At 43.5% G+C, this 25827-nt stretch overlaps 1 protein-coding gene across 7 annotated transcripts in view; it reads left to right on the top strand.

Annotated features, from left to right (window-relative positions):
• The window catches only part of SEMA5B (semaphorin 5B), a 264202-nt gene extending 242702 nt beyond the window's left edge, over positions 1-21500 (top strand). For 6 of the 7 annotated variants that reach the window (XM_074548796.1, XM_074548798.1, XM_074548794.1 and 3 more), the window contains one exon: positions 16390-21500. In XM_074548796.1, the coding sequence (XP_074404897.1) occupies positions 16390-16545 (156 nt within the window). In that variant the 3' untranslated portion in view covers positions 16546-21500. Of the gene's footprint in view, positions 1-15790; positions 15861-16389 lie in introns of all 7 variants that reach the window. The other variant, XM_074548801.1, reaches the window with a different exon arrangement.
• The last annotated feature ends 4327 nt before the right edge of the window (positions 21501-25827 follow it).

Raw genomic sequence — 25827 nt, 5'->3', positions numbered from 1 at the left:
CAGTACTGGACAGAAACTTACCCCAGGCAGCTGTGCAGAATTCAGTGACAGTAGCAGAGTGGGGAGCTGAAGCCCGTAGGAGATGAGTGCTGAAGTGGCATGTGTTGTTGGCATGTTGGCTTGCTAAAGTGAGCATGGCCCATTATCAGAGCAGATAGGACCCAGGGTGCTGCAGACAATACCCTGAGACTGCATTTGAGCATCAGCCTCCTGGTGAAGCGTGGGATCAGAGCAGTGAGCAGTGGCAAGGGTAGAGGGGCTTCATGTCACCACAGGAGGAACAGCCTGCCTAGGGTCACTTGAACAGTGTGGAGCATGATTTGGGACAGGAACACAAGCCAGAAGGAAGCCCTGCAGCTGCTTGTTCCTTCGTACAGCTACGTGCTGCTGACATTTTGATTGGCTGCCTCTGCTGCTCTGGCCTGGCTTCTCACTGAGACCCAACAATAAGATCAGTGGTGGGACTGTTGCCACAGTCTAAACTCCCTGGGTGTTGAGGACTCTTTCTAGGTAGGAATTTTAATGCTGGGCATAGTACAGCTCCTGATACATGGCTATGATTCGCAGTGTGAATGCATATCAGAAATAAGAGCTTGCATCAAATAATTTGAGAAGAGTCAGTGTTGTTTTGCTGCTTTAAAGGAAAACAGTTTGAGCTGGAAAATAGCTGACCAGTGTGGTAATAAGAATGTGGTGAAATCCTTGTTGGGCATTGCAGCCTCTCAGAGGATACTGCTGCCTATAAATGCAGTCTCAAAAACACATTTGCTAGCAAGCTTAAGGCTACAGTTGCATACAGTTTAATAAGAGTCCAGCATCATAATGCAAGTCAGCATAGATTTGTGGAAAGTAAATCATGTCAAGCAAATTGGATTCCTTTTTTAAATTAAATAAATATTGATCTAGATAGGAGGGAAGCAGCAGACATATCGGGATTTTCAGAGACTTTTAACAAAGTTTCACGGGATGCATTATTCTACACACTCTGCATATACAGGTTCAGTAATAAATTATTAAGACAGGTAAAGAACAGGGACTTGATCCTGGAAGCATCAAACTTCCAAGTAATCCTTTCAGTTATGGGAGCTGCTGTGGCAAAGTCAATAGGAAGACCCAGATTAAAAAGACTTGCAGAAATTAAAAAATGAGCAAGAGTATTCCCTTGTTTCTTATATAGCAGACAATAAAGAAAAGACACAAATCTGGTTTTGTGGCCAAAAGCAGGTAGTTAGAGGGCTGGATTTATGTTAACATTTTCTTCATGATTTTTACTGTGCTACCATGTGTTATCAGATGATGCTAAAATAGGCCGAATGGTTAAAATTTAGAAGGATGAGGTTGTTCACAGAACGATCTTGATCAATTGGGTAAATGGGTTATGAAATGCACTATGTCTATGTCAAGTGGTGCAGTGAAGTAGAAGTAATAACAAAGCTAAGCAAAGTTTAAAATAGCAGCAGATTAGTTAATGTGGTGTCAGGAGGGAGTTGACCTCTTTGATAGATCCATCTCTGAATACTTGATCTAGTGTATAGTAACAGTGAGCAGCTGTTAGAGTCTTCTTTCGAGGGATATAAAGAGCTTAGGCATTAGATCAAGGTTTGAAAAGTCTGGTTTATTTAAAGGGAGGCATTAGCTAACTGAGACTGTATGACTTACATTCGGGGAGAAGGGACTTGGACACAAGGAGAGATAGACCAGATGGGGCTTATTTACAAAATGTTAGGAAGTGAAAGAGTTCAAGTGCATAAATCTGCAGTCATTGGACAGACCAAAGCTAAATGTTTAGGAGCAAGGGGCTACTTGCTGAGAAGAACTCAAAGTCATACACTTCAGAGTGGTGAATGAGGCAAAGAAATTTACAGAAAGGGTAAAATCTATCTGTCAAGTGAAGCCTCTTTTTCTCCATTCCTGTTGAGTATTTCCTTCTGCTCACCTTCTCTATTGCCCCTCCTTTCCTAAGCTCTTGGCTGAAAATTTTTCATTTCATACTACAAATCTGCCACTCCTCAGTGTTCCCTTGAAGCATGTAGCATTAATGAAGTAAAAGGAAAGGCTCTGTGTGCTCTGTGCTGTGTAATTACTTATGGAACTTGTTATTAGCCAGGTTTATATTTAGGAATAACTGACAGATTTTTTTAAGGGTTAGGAGGGAGATTTTTCATGCCTTCAAGGAGCATGTGTAGTTTTATTGTGATGCCACAGAATTAACATTAAAATGATGGAGAAGCTAAAATTCACCTTCCTGATAAGGAGGGCTGGACTGAGCTTGGATGTAGGCTTATCTGAATTTGAAATGTGTACATTTGAAAGAAAGTGGAAGGACCTGAGGTTCCAGATTCTAAACCCAAATAAGTTTCTCTTCAGCAGATACAAAGGAAACCACCCTCAACATTTTTTAATGAAAGCAAAAGAATAACTGTATGTGTGTGTATCTGTGTGAAAGAGTTAATAAATTCAGGATTAAGGAAATAGAGGGTGTGTAGACTACTTTTCAGTAACAAAAAATGATAATACATAGTGACATTATGGTAGCAGAAGGCTGGCCATATGCACAAGTTTATTATTTTCCATTCTTTGATAATAACAAGCCTTCTGCAACCATCTTTAGTTTGTTTTCATCTTGAAATATCTCTGCTCTACAACCAGCAGGTGAACACTGTAGAAAGTTTGGCAGTGTTACATTCAAATGTACAGCACTGAATGCAAACTCATAAATCAAGGTAAATTTTATATGAAGGCAGATTTTAATGAAGGAAGTGCTAGCTGATACGAGCCTTGTTGGCCATTCCAGCACAGCAGTGCAGTAATGCAGATCAGATGTAAATACCATACATAATGGGTGACCTATTGATCATGTAGCTGATGCTAACTTGCATAGGCAGTGTTTTGCAGAAGCATGTTTTATTTTTGTTGGCTCCTTTTCCCTTCCTGTTCTGCTTTCTCAAGAATGATGTGAGGTTTATTATTAGCTATTTTAGCCAGGATGCCTTGAAAGATTTCATGCATATGCATTTACCAGCAACACGTTGATTTTGATTTGGTATTCACAGATCGTAGGGGAGAGACCTTTTGGGTCACCTAATAAGCAGTTCATGTTTCATTAATTGGTTGAAGTTCAAACAACACTCTGACAATATTGAAGACTGTGCAGAACAAAAGCATAATGAAATAAAAATTATCTGCTCTTCACGTTTTGGCATGACGGGTTACAGAACCACCTACAACCTTCCCAGTACTGCCACGCCAATTAAATAATAACTGACTATCAAAGCAGTGAGGAGATCTTCTATTTAACATCTTGCTTCAGCTGCTCCATGCCTTGTGTGAGTTACTTAGCACAGCTGTGCTGATGGAAAGCCAGATGATCCTGCAGTAGAAGCAGGAGGATGTAGGGTCAAGATTGAGCCCTTGTGAATTAGGATCTCTTGGAACAGCCACACATGGAGAAAGGGTTTGGACTGAACTTCTTCCTATTGCTAAATCCTCTGCCAATAAAGAGAGCCAACATTTTATTCTACAAGGGATTTGGACAAAGGCGTCTGCATATTGGGCCAAATCCAAAATCCAATGGCCTTTGGATCTGGCCAGATGGGATCAGTGAGAAACGTAAGTTGCAGGATGGTTTTGATGATGATTCTGCAGATTTTCTTTGTGATTGTGCTGGACAGACCTCCCTCTGTCCTTCCTTCCTTCCACACAGCTTTAGTCATGAGTCATGCAGTAAAACTCTCTGTGCTGATGCCTCAAATAAACTGAGGAAGCACCTGAGCATTGCATCTTCTCTGGCATCAGCACTGCTGCTGTAGGAACTTAGGGCCAAATACTGAAGCAAAACAGTCATTTATGTCAAGGATTAAATTTATTGTGGGGAAACGATGAGGTGAGATTGCAGGATATGGCAATGAAAGAGGGAAACTAAGTGTTTGATGTATTGCTTGATATCTGATTTTCTAGGACATTAGAACAATACACATTAACTTTAGTAGAACTGTGAGTCCTGCACTTGCCTAAAATTATACAGCAAATATAGATGCAGTTACCAGAAAATGGGGGGAATAATCAGTAGATCACTTGGACTGTATAAGTTAGAAGCTGCAATGAATATTTTCTAATGAAGTGAGAACAATGCTGTTGGGAAACAAATGACAGAATGCAGAGCAGACACCCCCTGTGAAGGACTTCGGGCCCTGTGATCCACACTTCATTACTAATCCCAAATAATTCATGGCAATAAAATACTAACAAGGAGAGCTGAGACACAGAAACCAATTCTGTCTTTGGAAGATGAATCCTTCTGAATAGAATAACACACTGTGTGCTTGGTGTGGCTTTCAACCTTGCAAAAATTAGCAAAAAGATTAGTTAGTTGATTTGAGCTTATTATGCCAAGGTTATTTTGTGTGGGCCATTCTCTTGAGAGATGGACAGGATGATCCTTGTGGGTCCCTTCCAGTTCAGAATAGTCTGCAATTTTATTCTGTGAAAAAAATAGTAGTGCTTAGGGTATAGGAAAGTGAATCTCTGTATGGATTTTAAATGTCTCTCTCGTGGTGATGGTCATTTTCATTGCTTCTGAAAATCACACCTTTTTTGTAGAGAGGAGGCAGCCAGTGGTTTAAGTTAAAGCTATTTAAACTGTTGTCAAGTGCCCTAGAGGAATGTTTGTCAAAGTCAGCCTTGGTCTTTGAGAATGTTTGCTTCTCCATGGAAAACTTTGTTTCAGTGTCCTGCAGTTAATTTGATGTGTTGTTACTTCAACTAAAATTGGCCAACCCATTTATTTTTGGTGATCACAGCACATACATTGATAGCACTGTGATATAAGCTTTTTTCTTTTCCCAGTGACCCTTTCACTGCATCGTTCAAGCCCCGGGAAGTGGCTGTAATGTTCACATATAAAGCAGTAGCTGATGATACCCAGTGTTCTCAAGAAGTTATCAACAGTGTCCCTGAAGTATTTGCTTTAGCTGCATGGTGTTAGCTGATGTAATCAGCTGGGGGGAAAAAACCATATATATATGTATAGATATAGTAAATCAGATTGAAATATAAATTCTGTTCCCAGTGAATTGCATGTTTAACAAAGGCCATTTCCCTTGAACAAAGTGGCATTTAAGAACATTAAGTGCTTGAATGGTAGAGTACATATTTTTAGTACTTACCATGAGTATAGTATTATTTGAAATAGAATAGTAGGGGCAGGGGGTTGGATTGGCAAAGAAGCATTGTGCCCTTTCTTGTATGATCCTGCAGTTGCAAATATCACTTCAGGGGACTCTTGATTTGCATAATGCCTACTATGAAGGGAAGGCAAGAGAGCTTACTGATGGGGAAAAAAGGATTAAGTGGTGCGTCTCAGTCAAAATCTATTAGTGTCTTTTCTCCCTTTATATCATTGGCTCGAGTCAAATTGAGCAGTCAAGCATGCCTGGAGGTGTGGCTGTCCTGGGATGATTGTGCCCAGGCAGGGCCGTGCCTCTCCCGGTGCTGTCCCCAGCCCCTGGCAGCAGGGGCTCAGCGGGTGCTGTGTGTGACTCACAGATAGCGCACTCGCGTAGATAAAATATTTAAGAGTAGAGGAGAGCGCCAGTTCACATCGGAGTGTTACCTTGCTCCTGCTCCCTCTGGGATACTAAGCAGCTGCTCGCAGCAGTCCCCCGATGGGAATTGAGTCCCTGCTCCATCTGTTTTTCATGCAAACCCTTGCTGCTTCACAGGGTGTTGCTGCTCCCTGTAGGGTGGGAATCCTCACTGTTCCCTTTTCCCTACCATTTTTAAGAGAGTCTGGCTTTTGAGATGACTTTTTGTTTTTAAGCCATGTTAAGAAGTTTTGACATTGTGGGTAGATGCTTCACAGTATCCTGTCACGTGTTTCTGTTTATTGACTCAGCCTTCTCTGCTCCCCCTTTACAACCAGGCACACCTCCTCTACAGCCAGGTTAGGGATATGGTCCATGCTCTGCTTTCTCACAGGCTAGATCATCATGGATGCTCACATGAGCCTTTCTTTGGAGAAGTATTACTGCAGCTGTGATAATCTGTTTGTAGGCAGACAAGTTTTGGTTTGTTTTTAATTAGATCAATGAGTGTAGCTGGAAAATCTGGCAGGTTTTTGAACATGTGAGCTGCTGTTTCAGAACTGAAGACAGACAGATGTGTTCTAAAGCTTATCTGATTTTTCCAGCTACACTCATTGATCTAATGACTGATATTACCTTTTTCTTGCAATTTTCCCCTTTCCTAATTTCTCTGAGGTTGACATGCACAAGCCTGCACCCACCCAACTGTGCTGGAAGAATAATTAGTTGAAGAACTACAGGAATGGGCATAACAAAATTGCACTGGACTTGCTGCTGCTTACTTACATGACTTCCCTCTACTGGACAGCAGTGGAATATTTCAAATATACCCTTTCCTCATTTGCTAGAAGTTAAAGATTCTCCCTTGGTCCAGGTACTTGAGGTGATTCTCTCCTCTTGGTTGCCTCAAAGCTCTGGCTAGAAGTGTTATGTGTATTAGCTGAACCAGGAAATCCTCAGTGCCACCAACATGTGCAGGAGGAATTAATTATGTGTTTGCAGAAGACTTTAAAGGGAGCCATGAAAGAGGCAGGGAGCTAGAGTAAAGGGAGAAGATAATATTAGACAAACAATAAATATCAGAAAACATATAACCTTTGTGCTACACTTGGAGATGAGCTGCCTTGCTATTCTTCTTAAACAGTTCCACTTGCAATTAATGGATTCTTAAGTAGAGTTATAAAGAAATTGAGCTACATGCATACAAAATAAAGATAGCTGTGTCAGTATTCAGGACTAGAGCTCAGTTTCCAGAGTGTTTGGCAGCTCTTGAGTGAGGACTGATGAAATACTTGAGCTTTTTTTTTTTTTTTTTCTTGACCATGACTGCACAGTCCTGAAGAATCATTGAGAGCTCAGGGCTGCTCAGGATGCACTGGCTGCTGCCACAGCATGAGCTGCACAGCCTGGGGATACACTACAACCACAGCCACTTTCCCTGGTGCATCATTTATATATACATGAGAGGTTTGGCCTAGGGGAAGCAGGAGTAACTCTGCCTGCACTCCCATAGAGCTGGGGGAATCCTCATTGAGTCAGCTCTAATATTGTCCTGAGATTTGGCACAAAGCATGTGAATACAGGAAAGAACTGAAAATCTGTGGGTGAAGGAATCTAGATGGACTGTATCCCAGAGTCTCTGAGAACCAGCTAATGAACAACTCCAATTACCTTTATAAATATCAGGGACCTTAGGCAAGCCCCCAGTGCCATGAATTGCAAAGGTAGCACAAAAGTGTTAGTTAGAAAGCAGGCTCATTTCTGCCCTGCTAATTGAGTCACTGTTAAGCTACAGAAGTGCAATGCACTAAAGTCCCACAAGTAGCATGAGTAAGTCTGTGTGGGAAATGTCAGTTGGATTTGGGGATCAGACAGAGCATCTGTGAGCATACGGGCCCACAATCGCTAGAAAAAGCCCAGACCTTCCCCATTCAACCAAGCACATCAATGGGGTGTTAAATCCTGCTCTGTCTGTAAAATTTGGCAGCCAGGGCTATACTAGAGAGTGAAACCAGGAGAAACAAATGGGATTGACTCAACTGTGCTTTCACTTACAGCAGTGGAAACTCATTGAAACAAATCTGTGTCAGTATTAATATGCAGGAAGATCTGAATTAATATTTGAGAGGCAACATATCACATACTCTGATGAAATGAAAGGTGGTTCAGCTGAACTGACAGCTGAGCCAAGACCTAATGCTGAGCAGGGAGAAATCAAACATAATCACTTTTTGCACAGAGTTAGAGCTGCAGATTCTCAGCTGGTTAAAAATGTAGCTTCACTCGTCCATACATCTAAAGCAAAGAGGGTGGTATTGGTGTCTTAAATAATCTTGTGATGTGTAAATAGAAATTGGCTTGGACAGGAAGGCTGCTGTAGAGATTGAAACCTGGCTAATGGACTGTGAACATTGGGCAATTGTTGATTGGGAACAAACAGGGCTTTGGGGAGGAGTTGTTTGGGACGCTGCAAGCAGTAATGCAAGGTTTGGCTTTATTTAATATCTTCATTAACGACCTTGGAGAGAGTGCAGTCAGTGTGTTAATTAAATGAGCAGTAGATATTAAACTGGAAGGTGTGTCAAAAAAACAGCCACTGCTATAGGACTAATGGAAAATGACCTGAGGAGGTTACAGAGGAAATAACAAGGTGAGAGGCAACATGGGGAGAAAATAAAGCAATCCTGAGGAAAATAATCAAGAAGCAGCTATTTAGAGGGTGGGAGAATTTGGAAAGCAGTAAGACTATAAGAGACTGAATGGAGTTAGCAGATGGCAAATTGGGCCCAGTTTTTACTTTTATTTTTATTACTTCTTTTTTCACCACTGCAGTTACACCTTTGCAGTTCTCAGTCTAAATGCAGCACTGTGGGCTGGCACGAGGCTCCATGACTTGTGCTGGTAATTCACCAGCTCTGAGGCTCAAGGCTGCTTGCTCCAATTATGAGAGCAGCAGGGCAGTGGGAGCTGTGCCCCCAGACAGCCCCAGACTAGTTACCATCAGCTGGAGCCCAGTACAGCCCAGTGCTCCAAACCTGCACCCAGAGTGATTAATGTCAGTTTTAAAGGGCCATGGTTATGCCTGGTGAATTTGTCTGAGTACTGGAGCATGCTGAGCCTCTCTAGTAACACTCTGTGTGCGTGGGGCACCCAGGAAGGGCATTCACCAAGGCAAGGAGTGCAATGAGGAGACAGTTTGCACCTTCCCACACAGCTGAGATCATGTCTGCTTCATCCTGTGCATCAGCTATATTGGGAAGCAGTTGGGGCAGCCTTGAATTCCTCTTTTGTGTCTGGACACCACATCATGGGTGTTGCCCCCCCCACATCATAGGCAAGCTGGGGCTAAATTGCAAGCTTTAGGCTAGACACCTGCACTTGCCAGTGGGAGGATTTCCATGACCTCCTCAGACTTCAGTTTCCAGTTCAGAAAAATACTTCAGTTTGCCTTACTATTACATGCAGTTTGTTTTGCCATCTTACTCATGTGCTTGAAGTCAGAGATGTGCCAAAGCATCCTTCTGACAATGGTCCTTTATGCTGCCAGCTCTGAAGGGTTTTATAAGTTTACAATGGCAGTAATATAACTTCACTCCCTCCTAAGTGCAAGGATAAAATAGCTATTTTCAAACAGCTATAAATAACTTTAGCTATTCATTTTCTGATAATTGGATGTTAGTTCTATTGTCAACCTGAGCACATCTACAGATGCTGCCGTCATTTGGGGGTTGTTTAATTTATTTACCAATAACAGTGAACAAAGAATCTCCAGTCTAAAAATATGGTAAGCTTTCATCCAAAAAGAAAATGCAATCATAAGTTTAGTGTCCCAGTGGGATTTTTTTGTATCTCTTTTTGAGATGAATAACCTTCTTATATAGAAAATAGGTTCCTCATCTGTACATCTACACTTCACTGTAAATCCTGCAAACAGCCTTATTGAATTCATCAGGAAAAAACTCAATGCATAAACCCTGGCCACTGCTTCCTTTGACTCCATGTAGGCAGAGCTTAAGAGGCTTTATAAAAGCATCAGGTGAGATAGTTTTCTTGGCATAAGACACTAAGCAAATTTTAAAGAAATATCAGAAAGAGGAGTCATTCAAGTCCTAAAAATCACTCCTAGCTTGGAGAAAATACATGGGTCTCATAAGGTCTTCCTGGCAACTTTCCATCTTTCCAGGGTGATTTGTAATTCTTAGTTCAAGAGGCACAGCAGTGTTGTGGCATCCAGTTGATCAGAAGAAAGGGAGCATGTGGGTGGGCCAGACGTCATGTATTTTCTCAGTTATTGCCAAAAGAGGTTATTTTAGTTGTATGGTTTATTTTGTTGAAATGTAATTATTATGCTAATTATTCCCAAATTTACTGATTAATTATAATTCCAAGATCTCTGCCCTAGTACTTCCAGAGATGTACAAGCTTTGGTAAATGTTTCATAATATTAATATATTTCCACAGCCCGAGTCATTTGGCTAATGTTCCAACAAAGCAAAAAGTAACATCCTTTAACAAGGAGGCATGTCTAGCTCCATGGAACAGCTGATCTGCATCAAAAAGGCATTTTGCTCAATCTGATTTCACTGCAAGAAGCAAATGGCTTAAAAGGAGCACAAAAGAACCTAAATGTTGGATCTTGGTTTCATTACATCATTGCACAATTCCCTTATCCCTCCATTTTCCTGGGGAATGAGGGGGCGTAATGGCCATCCCACTGTTGCCACAGGAGGTCTGTTGGATGCTGTTACAAGGAAAGTTGGAAAGGCTGCCTCAATTCTTTTAGGGATAATTGTGTGGCTGAGTTCAGCAGGAGTGTTTTCCTTGATTTCTGCAGCGGAAGGATGAGGGATGCACAAGGGCTTCATTTGGATTTACTAAGAGGAATGGGTTGGCTACAAAGTTGCTGTCTGCTCCCTGGACCCTGATTTTAGACCTTCTGCTGTGTTCACAGTGGATGACCAGGGTTAGCAGTGATTGAAGTTCTTACCCCTGGTTCCTTCATGCCTGCACTCATCCTGGGGTGAAGGAAAGGGGAAGATTTCTCTGTAGTGCACTGGGGCGTTCAACATTACAAACAAAATTGCAAGGTGGAAACCTAAAGCTGTGCAGCCCTGGCACAGGCAGCATGTCTCTGATGAGCCATGGAAAGGTGTGCACTGCATTGTTCAGCCTCTTCAGAGGCTAAAGTGGTGGTAACCATAAAAACTGAAAAAATTGTTTGAAGCTGCCCAGGGAAGATCCCCCACTTTTTTTCTTTTTTACCTTTCTAAAGAGGAAAATGTCATGAGTGGGAGGTAGAAGAACTGAAATTATACCTGTTTACAGAGAAATAGTGGAGGAGCTGTGAGGCTGGGGGATATTGTCCTTGCTCACTGACTTCACTGGGATTCTGATGCTGCATAGCTGGTGAAGATTAACCTACAAAACTCCTGGGAAACTTGCTGACTCTTCCTCCACAACCCCCAAAATAGAAAGATCTGGAGCTCAGAGAGAATGCTGAGCTCTGAAAAGCTGAGTGCTTTCTTCATGAGGAGATTAAGGAAATCTTGCCATCATATGTTACCCTGTGGGAACTACATTATGGCCCTAATTTTAGTATTAGTTGTACGAGTATCAGAAGCTTTTAGAAGTATCATTTTCACTTAACTTCTCAAAAATATATGGACTTCCTTTTAATTGTGAGTGGGGAGATGCCCATCTACTTTTTAAATCAAGTTTTGAAATTTTCATGACTGCATATTGGAAATTGAAACATTTGATCTGTTTATGTGTGTAAGAAATGTTTACACAGCTTATACTTGCAGCTGTGGGATGGGAGTTGAGTAGTACTGGAAGTCCCATACTGTTATGTGTAAAGATGTTTTGATACATCTGGGAGAATGTAAGCAACTAGGTCAGTGGATAATGACTTAATGATTTGGAGCAGGGGTAGAATTTGGGGAACTAGTGGCAAGGTCTTGCTGGAGAAAAATGAACAAATGGAAAATCTGAATGATGACCTAGGCTAAAAATATCAATGGAGAAAGCTGAACAAAGTTAAATGTATGCATGTGGTACAACAGAGTCTGTTTAACACACCCAGCACTGGGCAGGAACTGGGAGAAGCAGCCTGTGAGTGCTCTGCCTATGGTGTGACCCTTCCCCTCAGACTCCTCCACTTCTAACTGCACACTTGCATGAGTGATCAGATTGTTCATACAATTCCATAAATATTGAATTACTCAGGATTCTGCTGTGCTTGGCACGGACATGTGATTCACCAACAACAAGACTGGATCTCTTGGTTAGTTGACATATCACATATAAGGGAGCAAGCTGCTGCTCTTTTACAGTCTGTTAAAGCCATAACCATTGTAGTCCATATGAAAACATTCCTGCTTGACAAAGCAGAGTTCCTGGGTCAGAGATTTTTTCAAATTATATCAGTCATATGCCAATGCAGCCTAAAGGCTGTGTAAGGTGTCATTTAAAGAAAGCAGTTAAGTTGGGCTTGCTTTTGAGTGATCCACTTGGCTGTGTTAGAGCGTGCTGGGGGCTTTCCTTCTGCTAACAGGCCCTTGAACTGAGGTTAGTGGTGAACAGACCAAAAGAAACAAATTGTATCAGCTATGCCATGCCAGGATGTCATGGCTCATACTGTGAGGGAGGAAGCAGGTAAAAGAAATAATTGTTAGTGAAATGGAGTACTTTTCCTAAGTGCATCCACAGGTTTTCATATTAGCTCAGTCTGGCCTCACTTTTTACATGGAATATTATGCTTGCACAAATACCAAAAGCTTCTTTCTTCTCAAGGCAGGATAGGACCAAAATGAGGGCCTGAAATGCATTTTCCTTGGTGTTTGGAATACATCAAGTGTATGGCACGGAGATTTTGTCAAAACTAATTTGCAGCAGTAAGCATTGATCAGGCTTTTGGTTCTTTCTGCTTACTGAGCAGACAGTTGTAAAAGCTTGTGGTTGCTGGCAAGGGCAGTCAGTAGTGTTTGATATGGGAGGAAGCAGACAATAAGAGGAAGATACAGGTTGAGTGTCAGGAAAAGTGTCATTGGAAGGGTCTGGAGGTGCTGAGATGACTGACAGGTCTATTGCCCTGGAGGGTGCAGGAGGGCTCAGGTTGCAAAGGCAAGTCTCTTTTCCTTCCCTGAAACCTCTGGTGAGCTCTAGTGCTGGCTGGGCTGCTTCAGTCAGCTCTGCTGCTGCAGCCACTGCCAAGTCCCTGCAAAAGCACCAAAGGACTGTCCTTTCCAGGAGGACATGCTGGGCTTTGTCTTCAGGAAGCACTTCTTGGCCCTGGTCATACTGAGGACCTGGCTCAGGGGGGCTGAGGGGATGAGACACTGGCAGGAGTTGGGCTGGGAGCCAGGGTCTGGTCTGTATTGGGTTTTGTGACGAGCTGGTGACAACGTTGGTGACAACTCTTGCCTTTCCTGTTGGGAGTGATCAGTATTGCTGGGGGCATCCATGGGTGCAGCAGGACGATCCCATCCCACAGGAACTGCAGTGAGTTCAGGCTGTCAGGAGGCTCTGTTCTCAATGGCATAACCCACACAGCAATGAGGAAATGCCTTCCAAAGGGAAAGTTGTTTGCCATCTCTGTACTGTCACTGTGAAGAGCTGTGGGATGAGAGCAGGGGTTAAAACTCTGAGTAAAGCAGCACAGGAGTTGATCCAGAGAGATTTAACTGCAACCTCTTCTCCTGCAGGGAATGCATGAGTGTGTCTGTGTACATCTCTAAATTTCACTGCTGCCCAATTTCCCTTCTACAAATATCAACCAATTTCTAGTGCCAAGGAACCTAATCATCTGTTTATTAAAATGAGACAGACAATAAGTTTGTGGGGGGAAATGTTAAAGCAGTGCACATTGATCATGCTGATTTAGGACAGTACTGCCACTGCAGCATTTCCAGAGACAAATTATTTGTGGTTAATTGTATTATAAATTCCACTAAGCCATTTTATGAGGTATTTACTTAAGATATAAACCCTCCATCCAAAATAAAACCAAAAAGAGCAAATGACCGGTTGTGGTGTTTTTCTTAAGTAAGTACTACATGAACATAAGAAGAGAGAGAAGGAAAAATGCAAATCATGTTAATTAATTGCTAAATCTGTTGTAATGGGCTAGTTTTAAATACTGTGGAACATGTTAAAACTCACAGAGATTTTCCATCCCAAAGCCAAAGAAGTTGAGTCCTGAGGTCTTTGTCCTTATATCCAAGATGGTCCTGAGCTATTGCAGGTCAAGGGTTTTCATCTCACTAAGTTTCAGAGGTGGCAATCCTGTCATGCCATGAACCTTAACCAACCAGACAAGGCCTGGATGCTGGACCAGAGAAAGTCAAGAGAGTCCAGAGAAACTGTGGCAGTGGGACTCAGCCTCTTCATCTTCCTTCCTGTTGTGGCCATGGAGTTATGGTGCCAGCAGTGGGTATTCCAGACTAGGAACATCAGTAGGAAACAGCAGCCATTGTGTACAGCCAGTGTGAACACCTGTGGGGCTCACCAGAGAGCAGCTCCCCCAAATACTTGGTGGTAGTACTTAGAAAAGTGCCTTTTTACAGGGAGCCTCAAACTTTGTTTTTCTCAAGCTGGGTCAGAAGACACAGAGGCGCAGAGCAGTTAATTGGATTTCCCAAGGAAGCATAGCAAGCACTGGAGGACTGAGGCTGGCTTCCTTCTTTCCAGCCTCCAGCACAAAGCTGCAGACTGTTGGCCACACTACTTTAATATTTCTTTGGGTGACTGCGAGCAAAGCATGACATTTTCTTTTTTTACTTCCATATTGAAGGGCACAAATTCTCATTTCTTGAAAGTATTTGTCACTTAGAGCATGCCTATACAAATTCTCTCATTGGTTCCTACAAGTGTTGTGCTATGGGATCAATTTAGGGAGTCCGGGCAGAGGGAGATTGCAGTCAGACCAGGAGGGGGCTGAGTCTCCTCTAGTTTTCATATGAGATGTTTCAGGCAGTGCTTATTTCTGAAAAACTTATTTGGTTGTTCAGCAATTGGGAAATTTCTTTGCCAGGGTAGCTTTGGCACAGGAAAGCTTTTCTTTCTAACATCTTGTATGAAATTGGGAGTTGTAAGCTCCCAAAGTAGCTGTAGCTGTCAGTCTGCTGATTAGAAGAAAACATTTTCTTTTCTTCCTCCTCCTCTCCCCCTCCCCATGCAGTAAAATGATTTGATTACAAAGAAACAGGGAGATAAATGTACTGCCTGTGGTCTTGTCTTTGAGCCCAGGGTAGCTGATCCTTTCAGTGGTCACAGCTGGGATGTGGATGAAGCCTGACATGCAGTAGGGAGCCCACTGCTGTCAGGTCACCCTGCTGCTGCTGGGGCTGGGGGGACAGAGCCTTCCCCAGAAACTTCCACCTGCCCTCAGGCAGAGCAGAGATTTCTCACCTTGCTGAGGGAGACACTTTGCCTGAAGTTCAGTGGGTCGATCAAAGCGGAAGGAGCTGGGTAGTTCATGGATTCAGGCATTAGTTAATTAGTTCTCACCTTGCCCTGAGCTGGGTCAGGGAAGAGAGGTTTGTCTCAAGGGGGAACCGAGGTGAAGTGGCTCCTCACTAAAGCAGCATCAGATCGTGCCAGAACAGCCATTAGGGCCCAGGACTAGCTGGCTCATTAGACCCCTCCATCTCTGCTCCTGACAAGAGAGATGCTCATACTCTCTTAAATGTGCTGTTAATTAAATGTTCCCTGAAGATAAGGATGCTGTAGCAGCACGCCTGGTGTTGACTCCCAGATCAAAGGAGTGAGTTCCCTGCTCAACAGCCATTAAAGGTGCACTTTGGAGTGACATAGACCAGAGATAGGCATAAGAAATTTAAGCCAGGTGTTAGGTGAAAAAATTGTGATAAAAGTATCTCAGACAAATTCACAGAAATCAGATGACTGTGAGGAAGGAGAAAGTTCCATAGAATTATTGCACACATACACACAAAGTGTGATTTTATCCTTGCACATAGGTAACAGCTGGCATAGCAATGGTCTTTAATCTGGGGAGAGGGGGACATCTGCTTGTTGGTGGGAAGAGGGGAGGGAGAAATAAAACATTTCTAAATTTTTCTGGTAAAACGGGCATTTGTCATTCTAATTTTTTATGTTATTGTTTCCGACAATTGTTACGTGGTTGTGAAATTTTTTAAAGTAATTTTAGATTTTCCAAAAGTGACCATGATTTGTTACTTATACTGTAGCTTACAGAAGTGACACACTTAATATCGGGGGGTCCAAACCTGGATATCTACCAATGGAGATGGAGATCAGGTAAATGCACACCTGCTCTTCCAAAGAGGAAAAGGTTGGCACCGTTTGGCACCTGGTTTGAGAGGGAGCCACAAGCTGTACCATGAGCCTTTTGGATGAGGTTAGAGCTGAGCCATGAGCATTTTGGATGAGGTTAGAGCTGAGCCATGAGCATTTTGGACGAGGTTAGAGCTGAGCGCTGCCGTTAATCGCCACCCTTCATGTAGGCCCAGCATGGCTTTGTGTGACAGTGGTGTTCAGACACGCCATCCACCAGGAGACTCCGTGTCCCTGGAGAGGGCTCTGGCTCCATCCCCAGCAGTAGCTGAGTGCAGGGCAGCTGAGGGACACCCGGCAGGAGCTGTGGTCCCCAAGCCCGGCCCGTAGCGAGCGCGAGGTGCCAGCTTGCTCTCCCAGCCGGAGGGAAGGTGGTGGTGGCTGCAGCAGAGTCTGGCTGGAGCAGGCAGGTGAGAGGGAGGTGCCTGCAGGTAGAAAAGAGTAATTGTGTGGCACTGTGGCCATGCCTGTCATCTCCTCTTCTCTTTTACAGACACTTAACAAGAACAACTTGATACCGGACGACAGAACCAACTTCTATCCGTTGCAGCAAACCAATGTGTACACAACAACCTATTACCCCAGTACACTGAATAAATATGATTACAGGCCCGAGGCCTCCCCTGGAAGGACCTTTACCAACAGCTGATGATGGACAGATCCTATGGGACTGGATTACTTCCTATATGATTTTTTTTTTAAATTGATTTTATGGACCAAATACCGGCCCAGCTTCTAGATGTAAATATTGTACAGTAGGGTCTTTTTTTTTTTCCTTTGGTTAATTGTGTTTCTTGTAAACAGCACATCTCCTTACAAGGACAAGAATTCAAATGGACCATTTGCAGAGCTTTTGTGGATATTTGTCTGGAGATGGGTCTTCTACTGCAACTGTTTATGGCTGGAAGGTCAGCGTGCTGTCCAAGGCTGAGGTTGTCGAGGAAGAGGCTGTGTGCTGGGCTTGGTGACCATTGAGCAGCCACACAAAACACACAGGAGCACTCCAAGAAAGCAAGAGGTGGCCTCCTGGAGCAGGGCTGGATGCATCATTCCTGAGCCAGGACAACAATGGTGTGCCAGATGACACACAGCTCATGGGACGGGCCAAACAGAACTCCATCACACCAACAACTTGATGAACATTTTCTTTTTCCTTTTTTTTTTTTTTTAATTTTTATTTTTGATTTTTTATGTTTCTGAGGAAAAAAAAAAAGTAGTAACTTTCTAGGGCAGTGTTCCCTATATCTTCAAGAGAATCTTTTCATATTACAGGAAATACTCTCTGCAGCCTTCTTTGGTAATATGCAGTTCAGCTGATGAGAAACAACACACAAAGAAAGTGCATTATCCAAAGAAGCTTTCCAGAATGTTTCCAGTCTTAATTAAAAGAAAATTATACAGGCAGTGAGACACTGAGAAAAGTAAATGTTGGAATAACATTGGAGACATGAACTTGGAGTGCCTAACAAACAAAGATGTTTATATCACTGGAAAAAGAGATGTGATGATTGCCGCACAAGAGCCATGGGCTTTTTTTCTTTCTTCCTTTTTCTTTTTTTCTGAGACAGTATTAACTCCTTTTGTTCTAGCTTTGATCCTGATTGTGTCTGCCAGGAGAGGCAACTTTAGAGGCCGTGCTCTTCTTGTGGGAAATCACCTTGCTTTGGGCTAATATTTCCTCTTGTTTTATTATTGGGTTTTAGTTCATATACTTTCAAAAAATGAGTGATTCTGACTTTGCAGGGGGAAGGTATTTTTTTAAGGAATGTTTCCATAGTCTGACATGACCCAGAAAGTCTGCTGCACATTCTTACAGCGTCTTCCACTCAGTACTCTATGAAATAGTAACACAACTGAGTAAAGTGCGTTGTTTGCCAATATTTCTTTAATTTTTCTGAGAAAAAACAATCCAACAAACAAATGCTGCTACAGCTATTGAAGTAAATTGGAGCGGTGGCATTATTAAACAGTATATCCAGCCTTGAAATGTAATTTTGTGTATGTGTGTGACTGTGTCTTATAAGAACTGTATTAGTCTGATGCAGAAGCCATGTTGTCTACAACCAGATGTTTGTCTGACATAATTGTTTGGCAAAAAGGAAACTTATTGCTGGTGCTTAATGTACAACTACATCCAGTGTGTTAGCAACGTGAACAAGTTCACCGCTGTTACCATTCAGTGTTTCTAAATATTTATGATGAACTCCTGATGCTAAGTATTTTAGAATGTCGCAATACTGAGCATGAGATAAAAGTACACCCTGAAATACGCATGAGCTCCACGTGGTCCTGAGCTTGGCTTTGTTGTCTGCACCTTCCCCGAGCAGTGCCCGGCCCGGCTCGCTCTGTCCCTGCAGTCCTGTCTGTCCCCGCTTGGTTCCGGATTTTGCTGTGAGCCCACATCGGTTGTTTCTCGGTGCTGTTCCTTTGCAGTTGCTTGTTTGGGAGCCCAGCTTGGGCCATGTACTCAGCTCTTTCACGTAGGCAGCTGGTAGGAAATGAAGAAAGCCTGTGCTACTTGTGACAAGTATATTGCTTTTCCTGTGAGGGAGAGCCAGCGTGACTCAGCAAGCCTGTGTGTTATGGTGGTTTGACCAGAGGACAAGTATACAATAGCCTCCCATTTTTAAATTACTTTGTTTGGCTTCAGTTTGCAGTGATTGAAAGCTGTAGGGATATTTGTAATAAAGTGGGGTTATTATCACTGCCACAAGGACACCTTAGGCTCAGCAATGCCCACCATTTCCAGCAGCTGCTTTTCTTATTTAGCAGCCCACCTTGTTTCTGCTCAGGTGAAACAGATGGGGCAGAGGGAGAGAGAGAGATGCCCTTAAACAGATTTTAAGCAGTGGAGTCAGGAGCTGATGCAGACCCAGCAGAATGTCTGGAGCACCTGCTGCAGCTCTCCAAGCTGGCACAGTGGTTCAGCAGCCCCGAACCCTCAGCAGCACAGCCAGGCAAGACTTGCAGCTGGAGCAGAGCAGGATCTCCAGGGAAGCAGGGTAGCACTGGTGGCAGGCTGCCTTCAGGGAGGCTCTTCCCAGGCCCTAAATCCCATTTGGGGAGTGATGGCTTCGTGCCTCGTGCCATAAGGAGTTCACTCTCACTGAATTTCCACATGCCCCTCAGCAATATTTAAAATTCTGACTCAATGTAGTTCTAACAAGTATGTAGCCCAAGGGTTGGAAATTATTACATTAGACTATCAGGATGGGATTTCCCAGCTTTAATTTATGTGATTCAGAAGAAAACACTGGCTCCCAAGATCATTTCAGCCATTGTAAAATCAAAGCCATCTCTGAGCTTCCCCATGAGAATAGTCCCTGTATTAACACACTCTGCAATTACCATGCACGTGGCAAGATTGCAGCTGGAGTTTGAGGGAATGCAAGCAAGTCAAACCTTGCAATTATCTCAATCTTCTATTTTTCCTTTCTCTGTTCCCCTCTCCCCTTTAAATTTTTTTTTCCATTTTTGGCTTCACAGAATAACATGATGCAAACTGATTTCTTTTTTGCAGAGTACCATATGAAATTATTTAAATGTTCAAGTCACCAAGATGGGTGATTATTGCCATTGTGCTCAGGAGGTGGATATTTTGTAGGCTATTGGAGGGCAGATGCTATGAGGGTGGTGCATGTGGTTATAGTTTCATCAAGACATTCCTTCTTATCAGCCATCCAAATGGATTCAGCCCTTTTTCATATAATTGGCAATCACAGCAAGGGGCTGTAGTCTCCATTCGAGCAGAAAGCAGAATCCAGGAGAGAGTGAAAAAAAGAAATCAGAACACTGTATTACTCAATTAATGTTTGCAGAGGAGTGCAGTTCTGTAAGGACGATGTTAATGCAGTGTGAGAGTTGCATTTTTTATGAGCTCTGCAATGTGTGGCAGGTTAATGACGTGATGTGCAGGGATGTTCTTGCACTCCAGGTAATTTGGCACCTTGAGCATCAGGTCTGTAATATCTGTAGAAGTTTGAGTTGCTCCTGCATCTGGATGTTGAACTTGCTAAAATTTCCTATTCCTAATACCATCTTAAACTGGAGTGGAAATGCATTTCCTTTGGGAGCATATCCATTGCTTTCCTGAAAGTTCATTATGCTATATATTTTTTTTTTCCTTTACTTCTAAGGCAGAGAAAAGGAACCCTGGGTGGTTCCTCTGTAGGTCTGGAGACACTGTGTCTCTGCAAACCCTTTGGATAGGATTCAGGTGTACAGGACATGAAATAAGATGGAAATCTTACAGCCAAGTATGTAGTGGAAACATCTGTAATTTGGCCATTCTCTGTTTTTCCATGGAAATGGCTGCCTTTCTCCCAGCTGAGGGCTGTGCCTGCTGCTGTTATCCAGGCATGGTGGGCCCTTGCTGTCGGGTTTTCCTTGAGCAGCTGCCGGTAACTCACAGCTCACTGACAGACGAACCACTTGAGGATCAAACCCTCACACAAGAGGTGCTGTTGCTCTAAAGGTGCACTTGAATGTTCAGCATATGAGCCAGGGCTGCTCTCAAATGTATGACCTGTACAGATTTATAGGAGAATAACATTTATTGTCTAACCACCACGCTTCCTACTGCCTTATGTTCAGAAAATGAAGTGTTTGCTTTGAAATCAGCAGAGAGCAGGAATGGAGCCCGTGTCTGATGCAGACAATTTGATGCCTCCGGTGATAATCTGCTGTTCAGCCCACCTGGAGAGAAAACTGCTGTCCATTGAGATCGATTTATTCTTTGTACCAAATGTAGCGGGGGAGAGTTTTATATATATATATATAAATATCTATAAATATATATATAAAAATGTAAATGTAAAGTTTCTGTAACAACTTACTCTTCTTTTTGTAACAGTGTATACATCTATCAGTGGATAGATATGGTATATATTTATAATATATACACACGCAATATATATATTTAGCAAAATGCCTGCAGAGGAAACTTAGAATAAGAAAGGCAGTGCTGGTATTCAGATTCCACAGGGACAAACTGAAGAAAAAATCCTATAAAAATCTACTACCCTTTCCATTAGGTTTAAAAACACACTTTTGAGGTAAATGAAATATAATTTTTTATTGAAAAATAAATTGATTTTTCTAGTTAGAAATGCTGGTTCTCCCCTAAATCATTCTGGTTAAGAGTTATTAAGAAAGAGATACTTGATACTGTTTATATTTTCATAATAAGCCTCCTAAATTTCTCATGTGTATCACTCTATTGTTCTTGTAATTATAAGTAGGGAGTAATTGTGCAAAGAAAATTAAAATAGCAAGTAGGAGTAACAAGTCTTGTACCATTAGAGCAAAAGACATCATCTGTTAGAATGGGGAAAATGTCATTTTCCATGTAAAAGAAGTCAGTAACTGCCTTCTGAGTTATTGATCAGCTTTGCAAACCTTGCCTTACAGTCACACCAGGAGGTTTGATCTGAAGTGTAGGAAAAGAAGCCCTGTGATCCCATATATTTTGTTTTTCAGACGGGTCCAAAAAGCCCCCCAGGCCATGGAGGCCCCTGGTGCCGTGGGTGTCTCTGGAGCTTTCTGTGTCCGTGGCCAAGGCTCTGCCCCACCTGTCCCCCCTGAGCCAGCCCTCACACACGGCAGGCACAGCACCCTCAGAGCATGGCAGAAAAATACCCAGTAAATCAGGTCTGGAGGATTCCTTCTTCCTGAACAAATCCCTTAAATGCCCTCATGACCAAAGCCTAAGCTCCCTACAGATGAATTTTTCCCTTAAGCTTTTTAGAAGGAAGCTTCAGGTGGCTTCAAGAGCAGTTTGTGGGTAGCTGAGAGAGCTTTCTGTCCAACTTTGTTTTTCCTGGTTGCCAGAACCTTCAAAACTGGGCAGAAATCCCTCTGGAGCTGGGTCTCAGTGGGACTTATGCAGTCTCAGCTCTTCCGCCTGGAATTCCTTCTTTAGAACCTTTGGGCAAAATTAATGTGTTAATGCATTAATGCTGTCTGGAGGAGCAAAACGAGCTACCCTCTATTTACACAGCCACAAACATTTGTGCTCAGTAGCATTTGGTGTAAATTTGGGTCTTGAACCTGTTACTGTTTCCATTCCACCTCCAGCCTCAGCTGCAGACTCGCCCCTGCTATTCAAGAGGATTCAGTGCTGTAAGAGCAGCATTTGGCTTTCTGCAGGCCCCTGCCACGATTGGGTTTTAAACAAATCTGGTCATGAAAGTATTAACACTGCGCTCTGGTGCTGATGCCTCTGTCAGCAGGACGCTGCTGATTCTCAGGCCACGGAGTCAAGCAGAGGTCGGCGTGGATGGGCCATTAATAACTGGAGCAAAAATGTTATTAGTACCAAAATGTCAAACAATGTAAAAGCCAGCCAGCTGCACAGCAGTGTGCTTTCTTTCCACACCCCTCCTTAGACAGCATCCAGACCTGCCCATACCTAAAAGCCATGTGCTTAATTAGGAGCATTCCCGCAGAGGAAGCTTAGGGAGGATGCATGGTATGTGAGATGGAAATGATAGGATTTAGCTTGTGGTTGAGGTGGGAGAGTGACAGATGCAATATTGGATCTTGGATACATGGGAAACAATTATGTGAACACAGAATGCTTGCCCCAAAACAATAAAACCTGGAGAGTGTTATTGGACTCTGTTGTGAAGGCACATCACCTTTCCTATGCAATCGAACTTGATGGTACTTTAGCATAAAGGTGACCTAGACTATTATCACTGCCTTTAGACACTGTGAATTTTTTTTGGGTACTCTGTATTTTTATATATTGTACAATGTAAAGAATAATTCAGAAATAAAACAGACCAACCTGACAAGCCTGTGAGTTATTTCTCCTGCGTGACCAACACGTGGTGGATCTGGGGCTCCCGACAGCTCTGGCAGGATGGGCCAGCAGGAATGAGGAGGAGCTTCCTCCTGACCTTTGTGGCCAGTGGCCATGCAACATCCACTCAGCTGGGGATGGGGAATTGCAGCATCCATCCTTCCTCCCTGCCTGCACTCTGGCCACATCCTGAGGCCCAGGTATGGGGTATGATTATATTTGTCATGAGTTGCAGTCTCTGGGGACACCAAATTGTGTTACTGGAGGTAAGGCTCCCTTCCCCCATCACAACCTCCAACCAAACATGGGGTGCCTTTCAAAGAAGGTATTTCTGAGTGAGGTGCCCACTGAGGTAAGGTTGAATATGAAATTCTGGGTGCCAAATCCTTGTCCAGATCTGCAGTGAGCATCTCCCTTGTGCTCCTCAGCTCTCTGCAGGTGACACCGAGCCCCCAAGGGGCTCCACAACTGCTCTCTGTGCCAAGCCAGCAGAATACATTCATCCTGTGCAGAGCCTTTCAGCTGTGTGTGCTCAGCTGCAATGAAATCCTGTCGCTGCTGCTGCTGCTGCTGCTCAAGCCCTACATATTGATGCAAAAAGTTATGAAAAGCTGAGGGACATATTTTGATTGAAGGATGATCGTAGCCTCGTGTTGAAGAACGTTATAGCTCTTGTTGCATTTATTAATCAAAGTAAAGACCATGAAAAGTGACAGAGTCAGGAACATTTTAGTTTATGTTCCGATACAGCTTAAGACTTATATTGAAGTTCCATACAGAAAATTACACCGTAATGTCATAAAAAATAGATTGGATTGCTAATAACCTGAAACGTGCTACACCTGCATACATAATACTTTAATCCTACTAAATCATAAGCTATCATTTGGGTGTTTTCATATTCTCAAGTGTGCATACAGGAATTTCTTTTCAATGCAGACCATTAAAAAGTAATTGAGAGGCACAAGAACAGTAAAAACAAACTTGCTGTGAATAAGATGGATTTTTTTTCTCAGTTAGTTTGCACGATAACACAGGGAGGTCATTTTTGAACAGTTTTGTTTTGCATCAAGACACCTCTGCATACAATTAGAGCAAAGTATTACGTTGGAACCAATTTCCAATTTCCCTTAAATCTGTCTACCACCACATTTTTTTTCTAGTTGCTAATTTGACTCATTAACATAACAGCTTCACTTGTAACGTCAGTAAATTTTGTTCTCTCACCTTCACTGTTCATCCCAACTGTACCCTTTTCTCTCTTTAATTCTTAATTGTGTGAAAAACAGAAAGTTTCATTATCTTGTGGGTTCCCCATGAGGTGTGGGAGCACCCCCAGCAGCACAGGCAAAGCAGGGACCCAGGCCAGGCTGTGGGGCTGCTTGGGGGGCCCAGCAACAGCTGCTGCCCCACAGACCCCTCCAACCTGCCTTTGGGAGTGCTCAGAGGTTTGGCATAAAAAATGCAGGAAAAGGAAAAAGCAGAAATTTCCTCATTACTCGAGTCTGGTCTCACTGTTTCCGCCCAGCTCCCTGCCAGAGGGGCTTTGGGGACAGGCTGGGCCAGGTGCTGCAGTGACAAACCTGTCCCAGCCCTGCCCTCCATATGAAGCCCATCTGCTGGTGTTTTCTTCTCTGATAAGGGATGGAAATATCCACGGCTGGTGGGGCAGTTGCCTGGGCAAGGGCACTGCCAGCACTCGGTGCTGTGGGGGTGAGAGGGGCAGGAACTGCAGCCCAGCCCAGGTAACCCCTGTGCTCATGGCAATGCTGGAGCAGAGACTCACATGAGCGAGCTGTAACCACCACAGAGCAGCTGAGCAGAGGTGTTTGGGCACCCAGGCATTATCCAGAGCAAGTTAATTTCCTCCTCTGAACAGGCACCACATCGTGCAGATAGCATGGAAATAAGAAATATCCTGCAGCCTGATTTTAGCAAGGCTGCTGACTCTCTCATACCTGAGCCTCATATGCTGCCAGGAGCAGTGGCCAGGCAGAGCATTGTGCAGACGCACTCCTGTGAAAGCAGGCAGGCTGCAGCAGTGAAAAAGGTCTCAAGTGAATCCCCTACTCCACACCCAGCACTGCTGCTGGTGCCCAGAACCCCCACCAGTGCCCCCACCACAATGGGATCACACGGCCTGGCTCTGACTCCTGAATTTCCCTCTGCCCACACAACCATTTCACTCCTCTATGAGAGCCCACATGGTTGTGCTGCTGTGACCGGGCAGGGGGACAGTCCCCAAGCTCAGCAACATTCCCTGTGTTGGCCAAAATCAGCTCAGTGCAGCCATCCTGAAGAGATCAGCACAGAGCAAGCCCCTCAGTGTGTGAGAGGCAACCCTCAAGTGCAAAAGCTCTGCTCCCCATGGTACCCCATGTGTGCTTCCCCCTCGAGGGACCACACACTCAGTTACCAAAAGCTTTGGAGACTCATTACAAACTGTTTTGCTAACAGCTGAAATGCATTCTGACATGGTTTGTTTTGTCCCTTCATAAAGAAAACACTGACAGAGTTGTCATTGCACTTTCTGTTTAAAAAAACTGAGGTTCAAATTAATCAAGAAGGTGACAGAGTTCAGCTGTTCCCAAAGGAAAAACGCAACCACATGCACACATCCCTGTCTTTGGAGAGATTTCAACCCTTCAAGCTGCTGACAATATCTCCAAACCAAACCATTCTCCTCTGGGGTAAGGACTGAACTGGGTGAAGGTGATTTTGGTGCGACAGAAATGCAAATCTGGCTCTTGGCAGCTGGGCAGGCTCTCACCTTTTCCTGCTGCCCCAGTGTGATCACAGGCCAGGTTTATTTTGTGACCCAGCAGTTCTATCACCCTTTTTTTTGTTCCAACTGGAACAAAAAAAGGATATTGACACTTCACAGCAACTCAAACATGTGTAAGGTCAGTTGGTTTTCCTTTTAAACCTACTAAGATGACAAGGAAATGTTGTTGTGCTGCACACCAGCCACGTCCATCTGTCAGCTCCATGGTGTGGATCTCTACAGAGTATGGAAGGTGCAACTCTTTGGGTCCTCGTAGCAGCTGAGGCAGATCTGGAGCCCAGCAACCACTCAAAGCTCCTCCTGGCTGTGGGGGAGCTGTGGGCAGCGTCTTCTGGCTGAGC

The sequence above is a fragment of the Zonotrichia albicollis genome, chromosome 10 (assembly GCF_047830755.1).
Source record: "Zonotrichia albicollis isolate bZonAlb1 chromosome 10, bZonAlb1.hap1, whole genome shotgun sequence".
In the NCBI taxonomy this organism is placed as follows: domain Eukaryota; kingdom Metazoa; phylum Chordata; class Aves; order Passeriformes; family Passerellidae; genus Zonotrichia; species Zonotrichia albicollis.
The sequence above is the reverse complement of the archived record's forward strand: the minus strand, read 5'-3'. Positions and strand labels throughout refer to the sequence as shown.